General features: G+C 44.6%; 4 protein-coding genes across 15 annotated transcripts; 1 reads left to right on the forward strand and 3 right to left on the reverse strand.

Annotated features, from left to right (window-relative positions):
- Positions 1-1,196: 1,196 nt before the first annotated feature.
- LOC120902028 (graves disease carrier protein homolog) lies at positions 1,197-12,977 on the reverse strand. 12 transcript variants are annotated; one of them, XR_005739363.1, is made up of 8 exons: positions 12,611-12,977; positions 11,317-11,509; positions 8,475-8,701; positions 8,196-8,390; positions 6,914-7,070; positions 6,673-6,814; positions 3,581-4,682; positions 2,213-2,324 (listed from the first exon to the last, which is right to left on the reverse strand). XR_005739363.1 is itself a non-coding variant. In XM_040310487.1 (7 exons), the coding sequence occupies exons 2-7, from the start codon at positions 11,387-11,389 to the stop codon at positions 2,150-2,152; spliced, it is 972 nt and encodes a 323-aa protein (XP_040166421.1). In that variant the 5' UTR covers positions 11,390-11,504; positions 12,832-12,976; the 3' UTR covers positions 1,197-2,149. The 12 variants fall into 12 exon arrangements, 11 of the variants coding, with proteins under 11 accessions (XP_040166421.1, XP_040166420.1, XP_040166416.1 ...); XM_040310487.1 differs by lacking the exon at positions 3,581-4,682 and having other exon boundaries at positions 1,197-2,326; positions 6,672-6,814; positions 11,317-11,504; positions 12,832-12,976; XM_040310486.1 differs by lacking the exon at positions 3,581-4,682 and having other exon boundaries at positions 1,197-2,326; positions 6,672-6,814; positions 12,832-12,976.
- Positions 12,978-16,457: 3,480 nt separating this feature from the next.
- LOC120902323 (nucleolar GTP-binding protein 2) lies at positions 16,458-18,782 on the forward strand. The gene has a single exon (XM_040310999.1). The coding sequence runs from the start codon at positions 16,622-16,624 to the stop codon at positions 18,698-18,700; it is 2,079 nt and encodes a 692-aa protein (XP_040166933.1). The 5' UTR covers positions 16,458-16,621; the 3' UTR covers positions 18,701-18,782.
- On the reverse strand, positions 18,759-19,459 carry LOC120902324. Its single transcript, XM_040311000.1, has one exon. The coding sequence runs from the start codon at positions 19,433-19,435 to the stop codon at positions 18,842-18,844; it is 594 nt and encodes a 197-aa protein (XP_040166934.1). The 5' UTR covers positions 19,436-19,459; the 3' UTR covers positions 18,759-18,841.
- LOC120902325 (EKC/KEOPS complex subunit LAGE3) lies at positions 19,424-20,164 on the reverse strand. The gene is made up of 3 exons (XM_040311001.1): positions 20,039-20,164; positions 19,768-19,959; positions 19,424-19,704 (listed from the first exon to the last, which is right to left on the reverse strand). The coding sequence occupies exons 2-3, from the start codon at positions 19,791-19,793 to the stop codon at positions 19,446-19,448; spliced, it is 285 nt and encodes a 94-aa protein (XP_040166935.1). The 5' UTR covers positions 19,794-19,959; positions 20,039-20,164; the 3' UTR covers positions 19,424-19,445.
- Positions 20,165-20,228: the final 64 nt, after the last annotated feature.

A 20,228-nucleotide genomic window follows, 5' to 3' on the forward strand; every position in this document is an offset into this window, starting at 1 on the left:
TTGAAAAACAATGTTTACATTCAAAAGTGACTTGCAAAACCCTGTATAACCAGTTATCAAAGATTTGAAGATTAATTGAGCATTATGTTTTTTTTTAAACGCAACCAGTATTTTACGCTTATAAAAGGGTTTTTCTGCTTATATTCCAACCACAAACGATAGAAATAATTTGTAGAAATATTTGACGAGAAAAGAATGGCGATTTGATGAGTATTGTTTTTTTTTTTGACAAAACTGGAATTAAATTTTTGACAACTATTTCATTATTTTTATAAATGAAAATAAAGTTACAAGGATACACAAAAACTTTATACAATAACACCTGTGCAAACTATATATAAACCATTCGTGTGCAATCCATGCCATCACGGGGGCCGATAAGCGATAACCAAAAGGCGCTCTCTAGTCAGCTCTGTTCAACTGTTGTTCTAAAATAAAGGAAAACTAGTCTAATAAAGGAAAGGTGTCTGGGAAGGAAAATCCTTCACATATTCTAAATAACTAAGACAAGAGAGAGGAAACCCCATTGTAACAATGCTTTTGTTGGACAAAAATGTAACAGAACAATATAAAAATTCAATGCAAACTACAAAACAACACACACACGTACGCTGTACTGCAGAGTTTCGAGATAATAGGGAGATAATGGGTTAGTGAAAACCCGTTTTAAAAAGAAACCTACTTAAACGCACTGAAACGGTATTGTGTAGTATGATTGTTGAATGTGTTACTTCCCCCAAACCGGGGCAAAAAAAAAGAGATACAAACATATAAAAATGGCCGTGTTACAGCAGCGCTACTACTAGCATTGTTCCCTAACGCCTTGTTTGGTAGAAATACAGCAGCAGAGCGCGTAACAGAAAAATACAGAAAATATAGAAAAAAACGTATTATATATTTACGTGTGCGAAAGCAAAACTCTCAAACTCACCATTACAGACACAGCGCCTTCAAATGCAGACTTATAGGAAAGCAACCCCGGGCTCCACCACTTCCTTCCCAACTATTTAAAAAGCTGTACCCTCCCCTCGTATATTGTGTAATAACAAACTACAAAAAAGATAGTGCAACCAATAAAGAACAAATGCAACAAGTTATTTACAGCATTGTACGCGCGCGTTGTACAATATTATTTTCGTTTTTCTTTCCGCAACGAGCATATCCAGCTGCAATGGCCGAACGTGTCTCCATTATACTATTGTAACAAAATATGTCATCATCTTTATTTACGTTTCTTGTGTTTCTTTTTGTCCATAGTCATAAGAGTAGGGAAGAAGGCGGCCGCTGTTTAGCGCTTTTTAAAAAATACCGCCCCGTTTCTCCTTTTTTACCATCGCTCACTACTTTAGTCACATCATTAGCCGCTAAGTATACTCTACTAATTTGACAATCATTATTTCACCTAATGCGTAAAGCAACATAATTGTGTGTGCATGTCCTTTTTCCTTTTCTCACTTCATAGTCACGACAATCAACGCTATCCTTAAAACACTGTTATTACTTTTTCTTTTTTGTTGCGTATAATGGTTCAAGAAACGCTTGCCTTTGCCTCTCCTTACTTAAGCTTAAGTACGGAAACCTTGCTTAAACATTAATACTTCCACATTGATTCTGTGTCACGGTGACTGTCCATGTTATTTGTTGTACTAAAAGCACAAACGTCATAGGTGTGACGCATTTTGTTCCCCCCTACACACCCTGACAACTAAATTGAAATAAAAAGTTGGTGATAGAAAGTTCATCTTCTACGACCATTTCTGCTTTTGTTTTTTTACAGGACAATGGTAGCTCTGTGCAGTTGTAAAAGCTATAGAAATAAATATCTCTTAAGGAACCCCTGTACTCCTGGATAGCTCAGTGAAGCAGTGTACGATCGTGCCGTTTCCACCTTGTCACGATTGTAGCTTCTACTTCTACAAAACAAAACATGATAGATACCTTCTTACACATGAAATGAACGAAAAATTAGCTACATATAGAGAGAGACAGGGAAGATGTGTTGTTGTGGTAATGAAAATTGTCAAAAAAACATAAAATAATCTAAACTCAAAATAAACAAATTAACTAAGCATAACAAAAATCAATCCCGCCCTCGTAACGCGCACTTACTAGCAAGCGTCGCTATGAAGCTTCCTCTACCGGCTTGTCATTATATCTTCATGCCCGTGTCGAGCTTAAGCGCTTGCTTCAGAACCTCGTAGGTCGAGAAGGACACGGCCACCATCGGTATGGCGCGCAGATAGTTGATCGACATCCCCCGGTAAAGGCCCCGCATGATGCCGTTTTCGTTGTAGATAATCGATAGCGTTTTCCACATGCCCATGCTAAAGGTAAAAAAGAGGGTGAATGGGGAAAAGGGGGGGAAGAAGGGAGGAAAATATTAGAAATTGGTCAGAATTTTTGAGACGCACATTACACACAAAAGAAATCACAAACTAAACGGTTCACTAAATGCTCTACATATCCATTGATAAACATTAGTGTTACGAGCTCGTAATGAACTAAATACATTATCTAAAATTATGGTTTTAATTTTCAAAAATTAATGATTCATATAATTTGTTTTCAAATAAAACTAAATTTAACTTAAACCGCTTCAACGATTAATTTTCATACAAATGCATGCGGACCCTCACGACGTTCCACTATATTGTGAAATGATGGGCATTAGCATTAGTCTTAATTTACTTCGCGCGCTTAATTTATGGAAGCTATCACTGAAAAGCGTCTGAATTGAATCGTTTTACATCATCAGCATCGCCCTCTCATCATTTGGGGTCGATCGAATTCCAGCAAGACGAATGACCTCAATGGGAATGACCACCAGAGCTTTATCAAGCCGGTTTTACTGCCCTCTAAAGTTCAACCGCATTACCTTTGATCTGGCACAGATAGGCGGACCGCAAGCCGAACCCCCCCCCCCCTGCTAGGCAGATGATCTTTCGGTGTTGGGTATTTTCTTTAATATTGTTATCAATGTATTTGAGGTAGAGATGTTATAAGTTTAGATAAGAAATAAATTGGTTTATATTTTAAATTAAACGAGCTTCTACTCATTATCACATGATCAATCGATAGAAAATGGAAATTGAACGCGGAACAAATAAATGTAAAGCACAGAATTATCATAAGATCAATTGAAAATCACACACACACATACACATTATAAGCTACACACAGGATGGGAAAAGGTCTAAAAGCCCTTGAACAATTGGCAACAAGACTACAGGTTTTATTTGATATTAAAAATTAAAATTCTTTTAATGTAACATTAAGCTACAAGGCCGAATTTGATGTAAAGCGAATCAATATTCCTGTCGTTTCTACAGCTCGTGCAAAAATACTACATATATACACGTTGCTACAAACAAAATATTACTTAATAATGCGACATCCATCGCTTCACTAGCCGTATCTACAGCTTAAGAACCCATCAGCGTCAACTGTTGGGAACATGATCGCATGATCACTAGACAGCACACAGCAAAGACGGAAACGGACAAACGCGGAAGACGAACACAAACAAACAAACACATGCAAAGCGGGAAAACGGTTGCAGCACGCAAGTATATATACCCACCTCCTGTGTTATGTTGCCGTACCGCAGAGCGTTTGTGTCGACGCGTTGTTGTTAGTAGACGCATTGGTTTGGACGATCGGTTTGTTAATCGATCCACAGTTGCACCCAAGTCAGAACGCGGTGAGAAACGGAGAGGAGGGCGGCACAATTGAGTTATTAAACAGAGTTTGCCACCGCGCACCGAACCCATGAACATCGTACCGGGCGGGCGGAGGGCGTAATGTAATTCAATTAGAAATAACCCCCATAAAAAACGATAAGCCAGGTACCAGGTAGTTTTATCGCTCACGAGGAAAAGTTATGCAGCGGACGACGATCCCAAAAAAAGACCCCATAAATCGAGGTAACAAACGGCAGTAGCCAATCGCATATCGCACGTGGAATGCCGCGGGAGAAAGTAGTACCGAATGCGCGCGTGCGGTAATTAACGTTGCACAGCCACAGTTAGTGCAGTCGACGTTGTTAAACGACGGACAGGAGGAGGTTTTTTTGTTTTCGCATTTTTTCCATCGATACAGCATCGTGCCGTTATTGTACAATCGACCAAATAAGTGTCAGTGTGAGATGAAGAAGCGCAACAGTAACAGAATCGTACGAAGAGAAGTAATCGTGTCCATCACCAGAGCGTGTCATCGGTAGCGCGAGTAAGGAAAAATAGATAAAGTAGAATTAGTAAGTAGATCGAAAGTGAATTGTGTATGGTGACGAAACGTGGAGCAAACAGAAATGAAATCCAAAAGAAAGAAAAACCCCCCACAATGACCATTGCATAAGCAGCACTTTTCGCTCTGTAAGGGAGGATGATGGAAACCGAACACTAATGAGCGTTTTGCTTTTTGTGCTGGCCCATTGGGCCCAAGCTTTAATTATTGTACAACGATTAAGAAACAGATTAGTGCTGAAAAGCTGTGGCTGATGTTGTTGGATGAACCTTCCGCGCAGGGATGTTTCGCTGTGTGATGGATGATGCGATGAGCAGCGCAAAGGAAAATCACCCGAAGCGAATTGCGTCATTAGTCTCGTTCTATACCTTGCGAGACAGTTTTGTTCCTCCCACTATCCATCGGTTGTGGAATGACGTGCAGGTTTGCGTAAATTAAGCCTGGGAAAATTCAATTCCAAATCAACAAGTCCCCCGCGAGTTAACTCGAAATGTTCGGCATGATTTAAAAGACATGCGTAAGAAGTTTTTTTTCAATGAAGCTAGAATAAGCTGCCTGCGCTATCAGCAATAACTAATCGATAGCATCAACCAATTAACACGCTTCTTTTAATTATACGAAACGATCGTGAATTAGTAAAGCTCAGAACGATCATAAAAATCAAGTTAATTGCCCCTAAAAGTGCTAACGTTCGTTTAATCCTCACCTTTTCTGTAAAAGTTACTTCATCAGCATCGTTTATGTACAAAAAAAATATATATATCAACCACCTGCACACTCCACCGCGGTGTGAAGTAAGAGAGAAAGATAATACACCATCCAACCTGTTTGGCTGTACTCATTCCTTCGTCTGCGTCTACCCTTCATTCTTCAATTTAAAGCAACCGGCAGCAAATAATGCCAGGCCGAAATTCCTTCCGTCTTTTGCGTCGTTTTGCACCAAAAAAAAAAACCCAAAAACCCCAAACAAGTTATCAACGGAGCGGCTAAAACGATCGGCCAGTAAACCCCCGCTGCCGATCGACGGCTTTTGGAAGGGTAAAGAGTCGTAAATGGAGAAATAATGATATCTACACATCCGGACGGGCATACTGTTTTAGCCATGTGTACACCTCGGCACCGAAATCGATCGTTTGCAAAAGCTCCAAACATCCATTAGCTGCCGCGTTTTGGGTTCGGGAAAGAGCTGTACTATTTCGTACACACCTGGGCTGCTGCGGCACCGTAGTGAATGGAAGGGGGGGGATTCTCCTCTTTGTGGAATTCGTAAAATCTGCCTTTTAAAATTGGCATTGCGTAATCGTCTGCCTAAAGCTGCCTTCGTATAACGCTCCCCGAATGCCTTTCGAATGAATGTCACGATGGGTGACACATCCGCATCGTCCACAACACGGCCGATCGGATGGACCTCGGCTGCGTGTCTGCAGGTGAACTAATATGGGTCAGGGATGTCGGCGGCGTTTAGCAAAAATTTAATATATTTTTAAATTAATAATAATGAATGTGTAAAAAGCAAACCAAAATTAATAAATGAAATCGTTATTATACGTTCTTCTATAGTTATGGGAGCGATTCTGCCAATAGTGAATTAAAACAAGACATCCCATTTATATACAAATGAACAGAACTGATTGCAAAAGAAAAGTTAATGCTCAAAGCCCTTTGGAGTTTGACAACACTGTCTTAAATGAATGCTCACACGATTGGAAACCGGTACAGGAGGTTGGACACACGGGGCCAGCAGCCTGCTCCAATCACACCCGCTGCTATATTGTCAAACGACAGCGCTTCCCTTTTGCCTGAGACCGCGTGGCACTTGTTGGCATGATTGGTGAGAAAGTTGTGTCCGCCAGCAGTGTGTGTGTGAGTGTGTCATCGCACGTGTCACCGCAAAACGAGAAACAAAACCCGTTTCACGATACCGGCTCACCTCGCAACACCCGAAGTGTGAAGCGTTATACATTTTCGGTCTCAATTCCTCCTTTAGAAGTCAGCGATAATCGATAAGTGATACAAAAACCTCCAAGCAACTTTCCTTGAAGAGGAAGATCCTCTTCTTGGGGAGATTTGTGGTCAACGGCAAGCATCATTTGTTATGCAATTGCAAATATGCAAATATGCGGCACGGTGCGCGCTCTCTCTCCCTCTATACACGCTGCCACAACGGAAAGGAACGATTGTTCGACGCTATCGCACACCCTGGACGACCCATCATCCACCAAAGCTGGTCCCTTTAGAGGTCAACACTTCGACACCGATGTACAAAGTACCACCACCACACACCATTAGCTAACAGCGTGCAACATGAATGAAGCAATGGTAAGCGATGGAAGGCGATGGAAGGCGATGGAATGCAGAAGATATCGCTCATTGTCAACTGCAGCATTATTACAATCTACGCGTACAGGATGGTGGTGCGAGATTTCTTACCCAAATTTAGCCGTTTCCGGGTTCATCATTGCCAGCTGCATCCGCCTTCGGGTGACGTCCAGCGGGTAGGAGAACGATTGTGCGACCGCACCAGCAAATCCACCGCACAGTAACTTTGCCGGCACGCAAAGTACTAGCCCGCCTGGAGAGACAACGAGAGTTAGGCAAACAAAGCAGTACAAAAGCGTTAGTTGTGTTGTTATCCTCCATTTATTTATGAATAAGCCTGTCGCCCGCTTACCGGTGTTTCTGTCGCACTTTTTACACGTAATGCCCGGTGCGTACTTCATGCAGACAAACTTAAGCATCTCGAAGCAGTAGAACGAAAAGCCAGCGTACGGTACCATGCCCATCAGTGTCGGCACGAAACCACGGTAAAGGGCGCGCAGTCCTCCTTCCTGGGTTTGCGGAAATGTTGAAAAAACAAAAAAATTGAAACATACTTGCATTAATCATTTATAATAAATAAGAATTAATAATTTAGTGATGATAAAATGATTTTAATTTCGTATTATGAATCATCATCTAGTTCAAGCGCTCTATATGCAATTGTAAGGCTGAATCAATGTTAAGCTTGTTAATGATTCTTTTCTTACCAGTTACTTTATGTTTTACGTTAAATTTATGTATGTTTGGTGATTTTTCAAATCATTTTCTCATTCTTTTTAATTCGAATTATTTCATTTTTAATTTTTCATTTCGACTGTCATTTTGTAGTCAATGCTAATATTGTATTTCTTTTTTTGTCAAATTTAATGTCAAATTTTACCTCATTAATGCTATTTTTATAGTTCAGTTATAACCTTCTAAAGGGATTTACTTTATTTTTTTTATATTATTTATTTTATTTTATATTCAGGGGTTCTCATAACTGCGGGATACTAGTTTGACTTTTTCTTATTTGAAATGAACTTTGTAAGAAGGGAATTGGATTCGATAATACCCTGTTTAGATAGGCTCCTTAGAATTTCCTATTAGATTTGTCCAAAAACGGTGCCATAAAGTCCAATTCCTTTCGGATAAAGTTAATTTGGTGTAAAAAAGAATCATAAATGTATGCCACAAGTATTTGCACCTCTGAAAAAACCCTGTAAGAGGTACCGCGGATCTCGGGGAACACGGTAGATATATTAAATGGTTGTTAAATAATACTTTTGGTTGATTTTTTTTTATCATTTTCTCATTCTTTTTCAAATTTCATTTTTTCATTTCGATTGTTACTTTTTCATCTTGCTTTTTAATGCTACTATTGTTGTTCCTTTATACTATCAAATTCAATGTTTAATTTTGACTTAAACATTGATTGATATTATGTTTAGAGTTCAGTTATTATAACATTCGAAAAGGATTTATTTAATGTTTGTGTTTATTTTTCAATCATTTTTTTTATTTTTCTAGGTTTGAAGTAGCTTCACACGTAGCTTTTCAAGATTTCTAAGCTTTTTTTTAAATATTTTTTATTAAATATTCGTCTAATATTCGTTTTTTAAATGACTTCTGTGAGTGCATTTTACCATACTTACCGTCCGAAAGATGCTCACGGCCGTATGCACAATACCGTTGTACCGATGCTCGCCGGTAACCTGGAAGGCAAGCCGCGCTCTGATCGTGTCCAGTGGATACGTCAAGGTGACTGCCGTCACGCCTGCGGCCGCACCGGCAATGAATTTGTCCGCGTGCTTGATCGGCAGGTTCGTGCCTAACGCTTTGCCCAGATACTGTTTGCAATAAGGGAAGTGTAATATGCGATTACAACAAATGAAGTGTGCGCGTTCATCCCCCGGTGTTTCATCTCGACTCACCTTTTTGTACACCTCGAATGCGGTGAACTGGGTGGCGGCGTACGGAAATATCCGTACCATCTGGGCCCCGTTGCCCTTGTACAGGGCGAAGAACGACTCCTTCTTGACGATGTGCTTCAGCCCGCTAAACACGCCGAGATGCTTGTAGTGGATCGAGTGGGCCTGCAGCAGGATCTTGATGCGATCGAGTGGCGCGACGGCCGTCTTCGAGCACATGCCGGCCACACCTGAAACGGCCGAGAAGCGGGGAGGGTGGACATGTTTGCATGATTAGACTTTAAACGACTGTCTGGTTTCGCTGGTGGATGAAGATGCTACGGAATGCTAATCATGCTGTGTGACACATAGCTAAACATAACACAGCCATTTTACACCTTCAAAGTTTGATAAATTCCAATGGTGTAGTAACGAAATAAATGAATCTCATTCCACTAGTTGGTAAATCTCATTCAAGCATTTTAAAATGAATTTCAAAATTGAGCTACAATTGAGGAGTGAAATCCACAGCATCGCACGCTTAAGCAGACTGACCAAGACCGGGGCACACACTTCGCGGCACGGCCGAACAATTACAGCGTGCAAAGTACACGCAGCGATTTGGTCAAGAAAACCCGTTTACAGCCAATAAAACACAGATGAGTAAACAGCAGCAGCCACAGCCAAATCCCGACAAAACGACAAATTAAAACGTCGAAATGGAAAGTGACAAGGTTGTAAATGCATGCAACAGTACAAACGTTCCTTCGTGTGAAGGAAAAGGTAAGAGGAGGAAGGGAACAAAATAGCTAAGAAAAAAAAAAACAAAGATTCGTGTACAAAGTAAGGTCACGCTGGAAGAAGATGTGTGAAAAGATGAAATCAAAGTTGGCTGTGTTGTTTGGCAATGGTGGGTTTAGTAGTAGGGACACACAAACACACACATCGGGAAAGAAACGATTGTTAATATGACGGCCCTACTCCTCCCCTCCCTTCCTTTCTTTGGCGTTATTATTACCTGCTGGCGCGTTGTTGCAAGCAGGCTTAAGCGCTTTGCTGCAGCTACACCCCAAAAATCGCACCGACGAGGTCAAGCAAAATTACTATAAACTTTTGTGCGTTTCCAAATTTCATATTAATAGAATTCAACGTTTAAAGCCATTTTATGGACAAATCATTTACTATTACATGAGACAATGGTTAAATGGCAGTCAATTTTTCAAAGTGAATCTTGTATCCAATTTTTAATTCATTTTTTGTTTCATCTGCGATAGATAGCTGTAATAATTTTCATTACAGGGTGTCCAGGAGTTCTCGTAACTGTGGGACATTTTATTGACTCTTCTTCGGTAAAATGAACTTGATGTAATGGGAAAATTCCTATTGGATAGCAACGTTCATGAATAAATCCAATAGGAATAGTGCCGAAGTCCATTTCCCCACAAGAAAGAGTCAAGGAAGGGTCCCACAACTCTGAAAACCCCTGGAAAATCCCTTCTTCTTTTTCTTCTTTTTCTTCTTCTTTTTGGCGTAACGTCCTACGCGGACCTGCCGGCCCATACATGCTTTCGAGACCTGGAAAACCCTGTGTTTGATAAATATGGTTATCATAAACCATTTGTTAGGTTGTATTTTTATTTTATTATTCTTTAATCTTCTTTATCCTCTGTTTGCTATGGGCCAAAGTTTTAATTTTTCATAAATTAATGACAGAAGAAAACAAAGATATTACATTAATATATTATGACTTTTATCAGAGGTTGTAAATAAAAACAATTAAAACAACAAACAAATAAAAGCAAATGTCAAAATGCTTAAAAAAAAGGCTAAAAAAGACTAATAAAAATGAAATATTAAATTAAGTTTACAACCCGAAACTAGATTGTATTACCGTTTTTAGTACCGGCAAAATAAGGAGCAATTTTTGCAATGAAAACTTTGCATAAAATTGTAAGCGTTTATTGTTCTTTTCTCGTAAATTTGAAACAGCATTTTTTAATTTGTTCCAATTGATGTCCGGGATTGAAATATTATTTGTTTTAAAATATTGAAATAAATGTTGTTATGTTAATTGGCTTTGAATTATTGTAATATATTATATAACTGTACCGAATGTCAAAATCGAAAATAATTTAAAAAAAAGACTAAGGGTATAAGACCTATAAAACACAACGGTCTCCTCGGACTAGAATATGGTGTAACAGAGATACCCAAAAGCGATTAAATTGTTTACAAGCAATCAAAAATGTTATTGAACAACTGACAAAACCAATATCTAAAACCATTGCATGCATTTCAAGCTGTAATTTTGTTATTTCTTACTGTTTAGATTTCCTCTTTTGTGCAAATATTTCCAAAAACTTTAACAATTGTTTTATTTGCTTTACTTTGTTAAGTTTTACTTCCACAGAACAATTTAATAAATTTGTTTTAATAAATGTTTGTTTATCATGAATGTAACTAAAATTTTAGCAATCTGATATTGATTATCATTTATAAGTCTGCTCTCTAATTTCTGATGATTATTTTGATTTTTTTATAAAACAATATTTTATATTATTAATTATTACTATCTTTAAAAAAACTGGCGTACAAAATTAACCAAATTATCATCAGAAAAATCCACAAAAAAACGAAAAATATATTAAATTATAATGTAGTGAAATGTTAAACTAGAATAGGTAAGCAATTATACAATTGATGAAACAAAAACGTGCTTAAAAATGTATAAATGATAAATAAGTACATTTAAGAGTGTTGTATAAAGGAAACGAGCTTAGATTCAAAGATAAAATAGGAAATAATATAAAAAAAAAACAAAAAAAAACAAAAAAAACATGAGCCGCACTTAAAAGCTCTTACTTACCTCCAGCTAGAAGATTTTTGAAGATAAACTCAACATTCTTCCTGGACTGCTCGGTCGCTGTTACTGAGGCCATGATGGTGGTGGTTGATGCTGAAAGCTGTGTGTGTGTTTTTTTTCACTTTTTTCTATAAAAATCACTTTTCAATTTTCCACTCCCCACAAAAGGCACACTTTTTCTCGGCTGGAAACTGCGCTAAGAAGGGGGAGAAAAACACACACACAAGCAAACACATTGAAAACACACAAATTAATGCATCTTCACACACCCACACATAGATGCACACAAACAACACGCCTCTCTGTTTATGATTGTTTGCTAACACCGTGTCGGTGTCGTGTGCAGATATATGGGGAGAGAAGGCTTAGCGGAACTGCACCGGAACAAAACATAAGCCACGATATCGCACACGATTGTACTCGTACAGGCACACAAACACACGAACCACGGGTGAAAAGAGGGAAACAACAAATTGATGTAGCGCGTATTTATGCGTAGCCCCACGGCACCAGTAGGCTACGGAATGTTTTTTCTACCGTTTTGCACGAAACGAAATAAGAAAGAAGCACACCGAATGCGCTTCTTCATCGGATACTTTCTCTTATCAATGCATGCATTCACACGCCCGCAGGTTCCTAACTGTACGAACGAATCGCTGAAACAAATAACGGTCAAATGATGAGCAAATTGCCAAAGCAGGGCAAAGCGGGAAACTGGCAAACTGGCACACAAATCAGGACAAACGCGCGCACGATCGATCGATCAATCGAACTGTAGCAGAACTCGTGGTGCTGCTGCTGCTGCTGGTGGAGATGGTGCGGAGGTTGTACATTGAACCCCGGCGGCTACGACCACCACCGCCGTGATTACACCACGGGGAGCGAAACAATACCACGACGACGCACCACTTATCACGCACGCGGGCAGTCTGCCGTAACCTCCCCAGCGCATCTGCGTCACCAAAATGACCCGGCCGTCGGGTCGAGAGCGCGCGGACACGTCGCAAAAATACGCAAAAGCACACCCGTCGGAGCCGGTTTTTCGGAATTTTTGTCCAACAAAGCTTCTTCCCCAGCGAAAACAGGGGATGAACAACGAATTTCATCCCCACCGAAACCAAAAAAGGGGGGAGGGGGTGAAAAATAAATGATCAATGAAACTCACTGAATGTTGCACCACAACAGATTATTCATACACACACACTAGCGCGCCCACGAGAGATTTTCACACAGAGAGGAGAAAGTTTGTTTAAACCGCGCACCACCCGGACACACACACACCCCACCCCTCCCCAACCTTGATTCCGATCTCTGTGTGTGGCTGGATTCTTTCACCTTGACGCACACACGACTGCGGCCCGCTTTCGACGATTCCCCTGGTGTGCCACTGGAGCCCGGCTGCAGTGGATGGTAGAAAGGCGGCGGCGGCGGCGGGGGGTCGATTGGTTCGAATTCCAATGTAGGTAGGCCGCGTCACACGCACTACGAAGGGGGGTAGGATCGAATCGCACAACTGACCGCAACCGGGCGCGTGTCACTACTCGGCGAGCTGCTGGCAACAAATAGTGGCCGATTGGGATTGGACCGTCCACGTTCCGGTCGTAAACAGGTCTTTTTTTCTGCGGGCGCAAGCGGTGGGAGTAGAATGTAAACAACGGCCGCTGAGGGAATGACAGCTGGTACTGTCAGGTACGCGGATACAGTTCCGGCCAAAAAAGTAGCAGAAGGTGGTGTTATTTTGGATGATATTTGGACTAATTTTGAAACCAAGGTCGGATTTGGTGTTGATGAGAAAAGGCTCTAAAATATTATTTGTAGAACCGATACTGAACATATCCAATTTTAAATCCTTATACAAGCATTTTCTGGGGGAGATCTGGTGGACTATCTAACATAGTGATGGGTCATACGATTCCACCAATGGATGGATCTGGAGTCGGGTGCAGCTAGGATGGAATCGATTCCGGCGAGTTTAGTAGGTTCAGCAAAGCATATACAATTTCGACCCGTGGGTGCAACTAGTTCAATTGATTCATACGAGTTCAGTAGGTTCATAGCAGTTCAACAGGTTCATGCGAGTTCATTAGGCTCATACAAGTTCAATAGGTTCATACAAGTTCAATAGGTTCACACGAGTTTTTTAGGTGTGTACGAGTTCAATAGGTTCAGTAGGTTCAGTGGATGCATACGTATTTAGTAGCCTTAACCGTAGAATTGACAATCAAATTTACACAAGTAAGTTGGCAAATTACACAAGTAAGCGCCACAGATTAAGCTTAAACGACTGGAAAATTGAATATCCATAGAAAAAAAATGAAAGCTCCACAGCTTCATTGGTTTGATCAATAGATGGCGTATTAAAACTGATTATTATATTGCTATCCTTTTCTTGCAATGTGTTTCGACAAGTTTTATCTTATCATGACCTATATAGTCGTCTAACTTTCTGAGCAAAAATCTATATGAATGGTCGTGTGGTCAGATACGTGGGTATCAACACCAGCGACCATTGCTCAAATCTCACTTGCTTCAGTGCTGGTGGTTTCCATTGGAGTTTAGTATTTAAACAATCGTATCACCGTTCTAGTTCTAGCGATGCATAACTTCAATGCGGAACCATACAACAGTACAGAGGAAATGAGAAAGCTCTCCTCCAAGCGATGAAGCTCAACTGGTTGGGATATCCCACCAACAGAGAGCGCCACCAACTTTTTCGCTATTTTTAGAATGCATGAGTCGTTTGCCGTCTGCTAAACGAAGTCTTTCTATATTCCGTTTAGGTAGAGTGCTTGAGTCGTTTAGAAGCCGTTTAGTGTTATACGTTTCGCATGCGATTTTATCGGACGCCCTGTCAAATTTTTGTATGGGATTTGACAGATAACGTCGGACGACGAAATCGCACGTCCGACGTTATCTGTCAAATCCCATACAAATCACGTCCGATAAAATCGCATCCGATGAGCGTTGCCACCGCCCTTAGTGGATTTGTGGTGTTGTGGACAGACCGCTGCCTCATCCTGAGGGCTCACTGTTGACAGCAAGGCTGTCATCCTGTGACGTCCTCAGTGAGGATCGCGGCGCGAGCAGGACCAGTCGTCCTCTCCCCGCATTGCGTGTGTGTGTGCGTTTTATTTATATACGTGTTTATTTATTACCATACCAAAGAGTAGAATAAATCACATATTCTGTTTGTGCCGTACAACCATCTACGTCTCATTTGTGCGGACACAACAGTGGCGACAAGGATGGGATCATCCTCGCGTAGGGGGGGATCTCAGCAAAAAGAACCCACGGCCGCCATCGCGATTGGAAACTGTGTCCTGCTGCATCATCCAAGGGAGACGCCGTCGCGATCGCAATTGCAAAAACAATGCTGTGGAATTTCGGGCCGGTGCCGCCCCAACAACCGACGTTCCGACTGCCGTCCCATCACGGGGACCGTTTCGGAAGCAGTTACACACACACTCTCCACGCAGGCTGTAGCTTCCAGTCCGGCGCGATCACTTTCCGCCGCTACTGCAGCCCCGTGTAAGCGACGTCAAAGTCGCCCGCTGCAGCTTCCAGTCCAGCGCGATCACATTCGGCCGCTACTGGAACCTCGTGTAAGCGACGTCAAAGTCGCCCGTTGCAGCCTCCAGTCAGGCGTGATCTCATTCCGCCGCTACTGCAACCCCGTGTAAGCGACGTCAAAGTCGTCCGTTGCAGCCTCTAGTCAGGCGCGATCACATACCGCCGCTGCTGCAGCCCCACATCAGCGTCGTCAAAGACGCCCACTGCAGCCTCGTATTCAGCCTGCTGCAGTTTCCTATCCAGCAGAATCGAGTTCTGCCGCTGCTTCAAACCCGGGTACAGCGACATCATGGTCGCCGACTGCAGCTCCCCCTCGACACGGACGCAATTAGTTCACCGCTGCAGTTCTTCTATCAGGGGCAGCTGCAATCTGCATTTCGCTAACGCTGCAGCTTACATTTGGACAGCTACGTTTCGCCATCGCTGCAGATCCCATCAAGCGAATCATATGCCGCCTAGAGTACCAGTTTCGTCAGGCGATGTTACGCGCCACCACCTTCCACCGCACCGTATCATCGATGGAAGCCGATGGGACCATCAAGCACCATCGCCACCCACACATCTCTGGACACCCCGCAACGCACGTAAATTTGGTCGGAGGGTGTCGCCACGCCGATATTCCCCAATGGAATATCCCGCGTTGGCAGGACCCCTCCGGATAAATTAAAAAGGGGAGATGTTGTGGATGATAGGCGACCCCTGTTCTCACCGCGACAGTCGTCCTGTCGATGGTGGAGTCCCAGGGAGGATGCCAGTGTGCGCACGCACACTCCGGCGCATCCATAAGCACCGCACGATCAGAGTGTGTGGAACAGCCGATAGAGCAGGAGCTCTCGGCAGGGTACGCGGCCCGTTTTACTGTGATTTGTATATTGTTTTATCTGTAGATATAAAACGTTCTGTTTGTGCCGTGTAATACTTCAATACTGTGTATTATCTCATTTGCTCGGACACAACATGTGGCACTTGGGATACTCAGGTATATCTTGTTTTTTCCCCCTTGTCAAATCGTTTTTTACCACTGAAAGCCAAGCGCACATCATTAGTGAGTAAAGATAGGCTTTGAAAGACAACGGTTGTTGAGCCGAAGAAGAAGCAGAAGAAGAAGAAGAAGAAGAAGAAGAAGAAGAAGAAGAAGAAGAAGAAGAAGAAGAAGAAGAAGAAGAAGAAGAAGAAGAGGAAGAAGAAGATTCTCTTTCGCTATCTGTAAAACAACTCAACGTATTGAACTTCTATGCACCTACCGAACTCGTATGCACCCTACTGGAACCTACTAGAACCAAAATTACTGAGCGCTACATGAGCGCTCCGAGTCGCGTTTGGATGGCTCCGACCAGGTAGGTTCGGATCGACCCGTCCATCACTAACCTGACACCTACAAGGCCAAACATCAATGGATTTCAATCGGAGTCTCGCTCTATATGAACGAGTAGTTTTTTTTAAAGCTTTCAATCAAAAAAAAACCACAAAAATGCCGTTTTGTTAAATTTAATTATCTCTAGCGCGCTTGGTTTGGCAACTACTGTATGCCATGCTGAAACGTCAAACAATTACAAAACGTGACGTCTGTCAAGCCGAGCCGATCCGTCATCGTATTTGTACGACGAGCCGCGTGTTGCGGTGTCTGTTTTTATTTGCGTCGTGTAAATTACCAACTTTTCGTCGCGGTTTTTTCGGCACCGTAGTGGTTTTCCCTCCCCTCAGTTTTTCACACAGACCCGAAAAACTGTGAGCCAACATGCCGAAAGTGAGCTCCCGGCCGGGGCCGCCCCGGAAGATGTCGATGAACAAGTCGACCCACTCGATGAACCCGGACCGGTCGACCGAGGGCCTGAAGGGGGTTGCCAAGCCGCGCACGAAGGCCACCATAAAGCGGCTGCAGATGTACCGGAACTTTAAGGCGAAGCGGGACCGCCGGGGTAAGATCGTCACGCCCGCCCCGTTCCAGGGGTGGGTCAGCAGCGGTACGGTGGCGCGTGTCGAACCGTCCCCCAAGTGGTTCGCCAACTCGCGCGTCATCTCGCAAAAGTCGCTGCAAAAGTTCCAGGAAGAGATGGGCAAGGCGGTGAAGGACCCGTACAAGGTGATCATGAAGCCGACCAACCTGCCGATCACGCTGCTGAACGAGTCGGCCCGCTACCAGCGGGTCCATCTGCTCGACACGGAAAGCTACGACACGACGTTCGGCAAGAAGAAGCTGCGCAAGCGGCCGACGCTGAAGGTGCGCGATCTGGAGGACCTGACGCGCACGGCGGAAGAGTCGGCGGAGCAGTACGACGAGTCGAAGGATCACGACATCGAGCGGGACGACGGCGGGGTGAAGGATGCGGTGCGGGAGTACATTTTCGCCGCCGGCGGCAGCAAGCGCATCTGGAACGAGCTGCACAAGGTGGTGGACTCGGCGGACGTGCTGCTGCAGGTGCTGGATGCGCGCGACCCGATGGGCACGCGCTCGAAGTACATCGAGACGTTCCTGCGCAAGGAAAAGCCGCACAAGCATCTGTTCTTCGTGCTGAACAAGGTCGACCTGGTGCCGATCTGGGTGACGCAGCGCTGGGTCGCGATACTGAGCAAGGAGTATCCGACGATCGCGTTCCACGCCTCGCTCACGCACCCGTTCGGCAAGGGTGCGCTGATCAATCTGCTGCGCCAGATCGGCAAGCTGCACGTGGACAAGAAGCAAATCAGCGTCGGCTTCATCGGCTACCCGAACGTGGGCAAGTCGTCCGTCATCAACGCGCTGCGCAGCAAGAAGGTGTGCAAGGTGGCCCCGATCGCGGGCGAAACGAAGGTGTGGCAGTACATCACGCTGATGAAGCGCATCTTCCTGATCGACTGCCCGGGCGTCGTCTACCCGACCGCGGAAACCGACACGGAGAAGGTGCTGAAGGCGGTGGTGCGGGTCGAGCTGGTCAACAATCCGGAGGACTACATCGAGGAGGTGCTGAAGCGCATCCGCAAGGAGTACGTGGTGAAGACGTACGGCGTGACCGAGTGGGCGGACCATATCGATTTCCTCGAGCAGATTGCGCGCAAGACGGGCAAGCTGCTGAAGAAGGGCGAGCCGGACGTGCAGACGGTGGCGAAGATGATACTGAACGACTGGCAGCGCGGCCGGCTCCCGTTCTACGTGGCACCGGAAGGGTTCGAGGTGCCGAAATCGTTCCACGAGCAGCAGCAGCAGCAGGAAGCCGTTGTCGACGAGGAGGCGGACGCGCTGAACCGCACGCTTCAGCCGGACGAGGACCAGAAGAGCACGTACTCGGGCGTGACGGCAACGCCGACCATCCCGGACACGGTCAAGAAGGGTCGCGAGCTGTTCCAGATACAGGACTTCCGCAAGATCAAGGTCAACCTGGAGTTTGAAAGCGAGGATGTGCGCGAAATCGACAAAATCGATCTGGAGCTGCTGGAGAAGCTGAAGGAGGAGAAGAAGGCGGAGGCGAAGGCCAAGCGAGCGAACCGCAAGAAGGCGGCGAAGGAGGCCGGCGAGGAGGATGAAGATTCGTCCGGCATTAGCGATTTCTACTCGGAGGATGAGTACGACGAGCAGCAGGGCAGGGTGGTGCATCGCAGCGCCAAGGAGAAGGGTGAGCTTACGAAGAGGAAACAGAAGCCGGCGGAAGATGCCGCGCCAGCCAAGCAGCAGACGGAGGAGCAGCCGGAAACGAGCGGCAAGAAGGCGGCCAAGCTTACCTCCAAGCAGAAGCGGGCGATCGAGCGGGCCGGCAAGCGGAAAAAGATTGGCAGCAACTTCTACGAAACACACAACGTCAAGAACCGCAACCGGAACAAGAAGGCAAAGATGGACGATTGAGGTGGTTCTTACTGTTAATTTTCTTCCCAAACTCAACCCGCGCGATTGATAATAAAAGTTTAGTTTAAAGTGAACACATGTACACACATATTTTACATTTTATATAAATTCAGAAGAAAAACGCGCTTCTATCTGCTCTTATCATCTACCTCTTCGATGGTACAACGTTCGACTGACCTGGGACAGGCTGAGGTCACTAACCGCCGGTATCGGATCTTTGCTTCGCAGCGTCGGCAAGTACTCCGGATCTTTCCGCAGCAAACACTGACCCTCGTACGGGCAGTCGCAAAAGTTGGCCACACGCACCGTGCGCTGCGTTTCCACCGCTCCCTGCCGCGTGCTGTGCTTTGCGCAGTGCCGCCTCACGTTCCACCCCCGTTCGAGCGGTGTTTCCACCCGCTGCTGGCAGCACAACCCGTCCGGAAAGCGGAACTCGCAGCGCACGATACTGTTGCCGTCCGCTACGGTCGTCCGCTCGTCCACGTCCGGCATCATGGCGAGCCCGAGCGAAGGGTAGACGAGAAACGCAAACAGCGTCACGGCGACCAGGGCAAGGATCGGCACGAAGAGCGCAAAGTATTTGTCCGGCAGGTAGGTCAGCCCAAGCCGGTCGAACCAGACGGTCGGCACGAACGCCCACAGCACGTACAGCAGGAAGAGCGTCTGGAAGAGCAGATAGAGCGCGAAGCCGTAGATCGCCCGGCCCGGCGTCGGTGCGGGCGTGTGTTCCGGCATGGTCCGGTCTCTAGTAATGTTCGTACCGGTCCGACTTGGGCGGACCGAACTGGTCGAGCGTTTCGCAGCACAGGAGCAGCAGCTCGCAGAAGGAGGTGACGCCGACGCGCACGTTTTTCGCCTGCTCGCCACCCAGCCGCAGCAGCAGATGGTTCTCCTCCAGGGTTATCGTTTTGTGGACGAAACTACGCTTCGGCTCGCTGTCTACCCGCAGCACATCGTACGCGATTTCCGCCTCGCGCTTCGTGGGAAAAGGAATCTTGATGGAGCTGAAATCGCACACTTGGGTGAGTGATTATGATTATTTGAATTTTGATGAAATAAATCCTTACACTTCAATATTTGCAGCAGCACACATGTTTCGAGGGGGGACTTTTTCGCTTCGGAGCCGTGATCGTGATAACCGTGCAGGAACACATGAACCGGGGTGCAGTTTGTTTACATTCTGTCAAGCACACATCAGCCAAACGAAGAATCCGCCCTTTTGCTGAATGGTGGCAGGAATTTTAAGTTTGTTTGTGAAGCTATTTGAAGGGAATTATTATTTTGTTCATTTCACGTGATTTAAGTGTGTTTTTGAGGGGTTTTTAGTGTGTATTTTACCTCGCAACTATTGTTTATCCTAAGTATATCTTGCACACTGTGCTTGTATCGTGCTTCATGTCCGCGTGCGCAAAACTCCAGCTGTTTACATCCGTTATTTCGAAGTTTGTAAAAGGAATGATAGTAAAAAATACAATTTTTGTACGAAATGAATAAATTTTAAACTTATTAAAATTAGCAAAAAACAGGT

The sequence above is a fragment of the Anopheles arabiensis genome, chromosome 3 (assembly GCF_016920715.1).
Source record: "Anopheles arabiensis isolate DONGOLA chromosome 3, AaraD3, whole genome shotgun sequence".
Lineage (NCBI taxonomy): Eukaryota > Metazoa > Arthropoda > Insecta > Diptera > Culicidae > Anopheles > Anopheles arabiensis.

Bases quoted from the DNA above. Each gene is read 5' to 3' on its own strand.
- LOC120902323 (XM_040310999.1), top strand. From the start codon at position 16,622: ATGCCGAAAGTGAGCTCCCGGCCGGGGCCGCCCCGGAAGATGTCGATG.
- LOC120902325 (XM_040311001.1), bottom strand. From the start codon at position 19,793: ATGTGTGCTGCTGCAAATATTGAAGT. The intron at 19,705-19,767 runs GTAAGGATTTAT...GTGCGATTTCAG, and splicing joins GCTGCTGCAAATATTGAAGT to CTCCATCAAGATTCCTTTTC.
- LOC120902028 (XM_040310487.1), bottom strand. From the start codon at position 11,389: ATGGCCTCAGTAACAGCGACCGAGCAGTCCAGGAAGAATGTTGAGTTT. The intron at 8,702-11,316 runs GTAAGTAAGAGC...CGGCCGTTTCAG, and splicing joins CAAAAATCTTCTAGCTGGAG to GTGTGGCCGGCATGTGCTCG. The intron at 6,815-6,913 runs GTAAGCGGGCGA...TTGTCTCTCCAG, and splicing joins AAAGTGCGACAGAAACACCG to GCGGGCTAGTACTTTGCGTG.
- LOC120902324 (XM_040311000.1), bottom strand. From the start codon at position 19,435: ATGCCGGAACACACGCCCGCACCGACGCCGGGCCGGGCGATCTACGGC.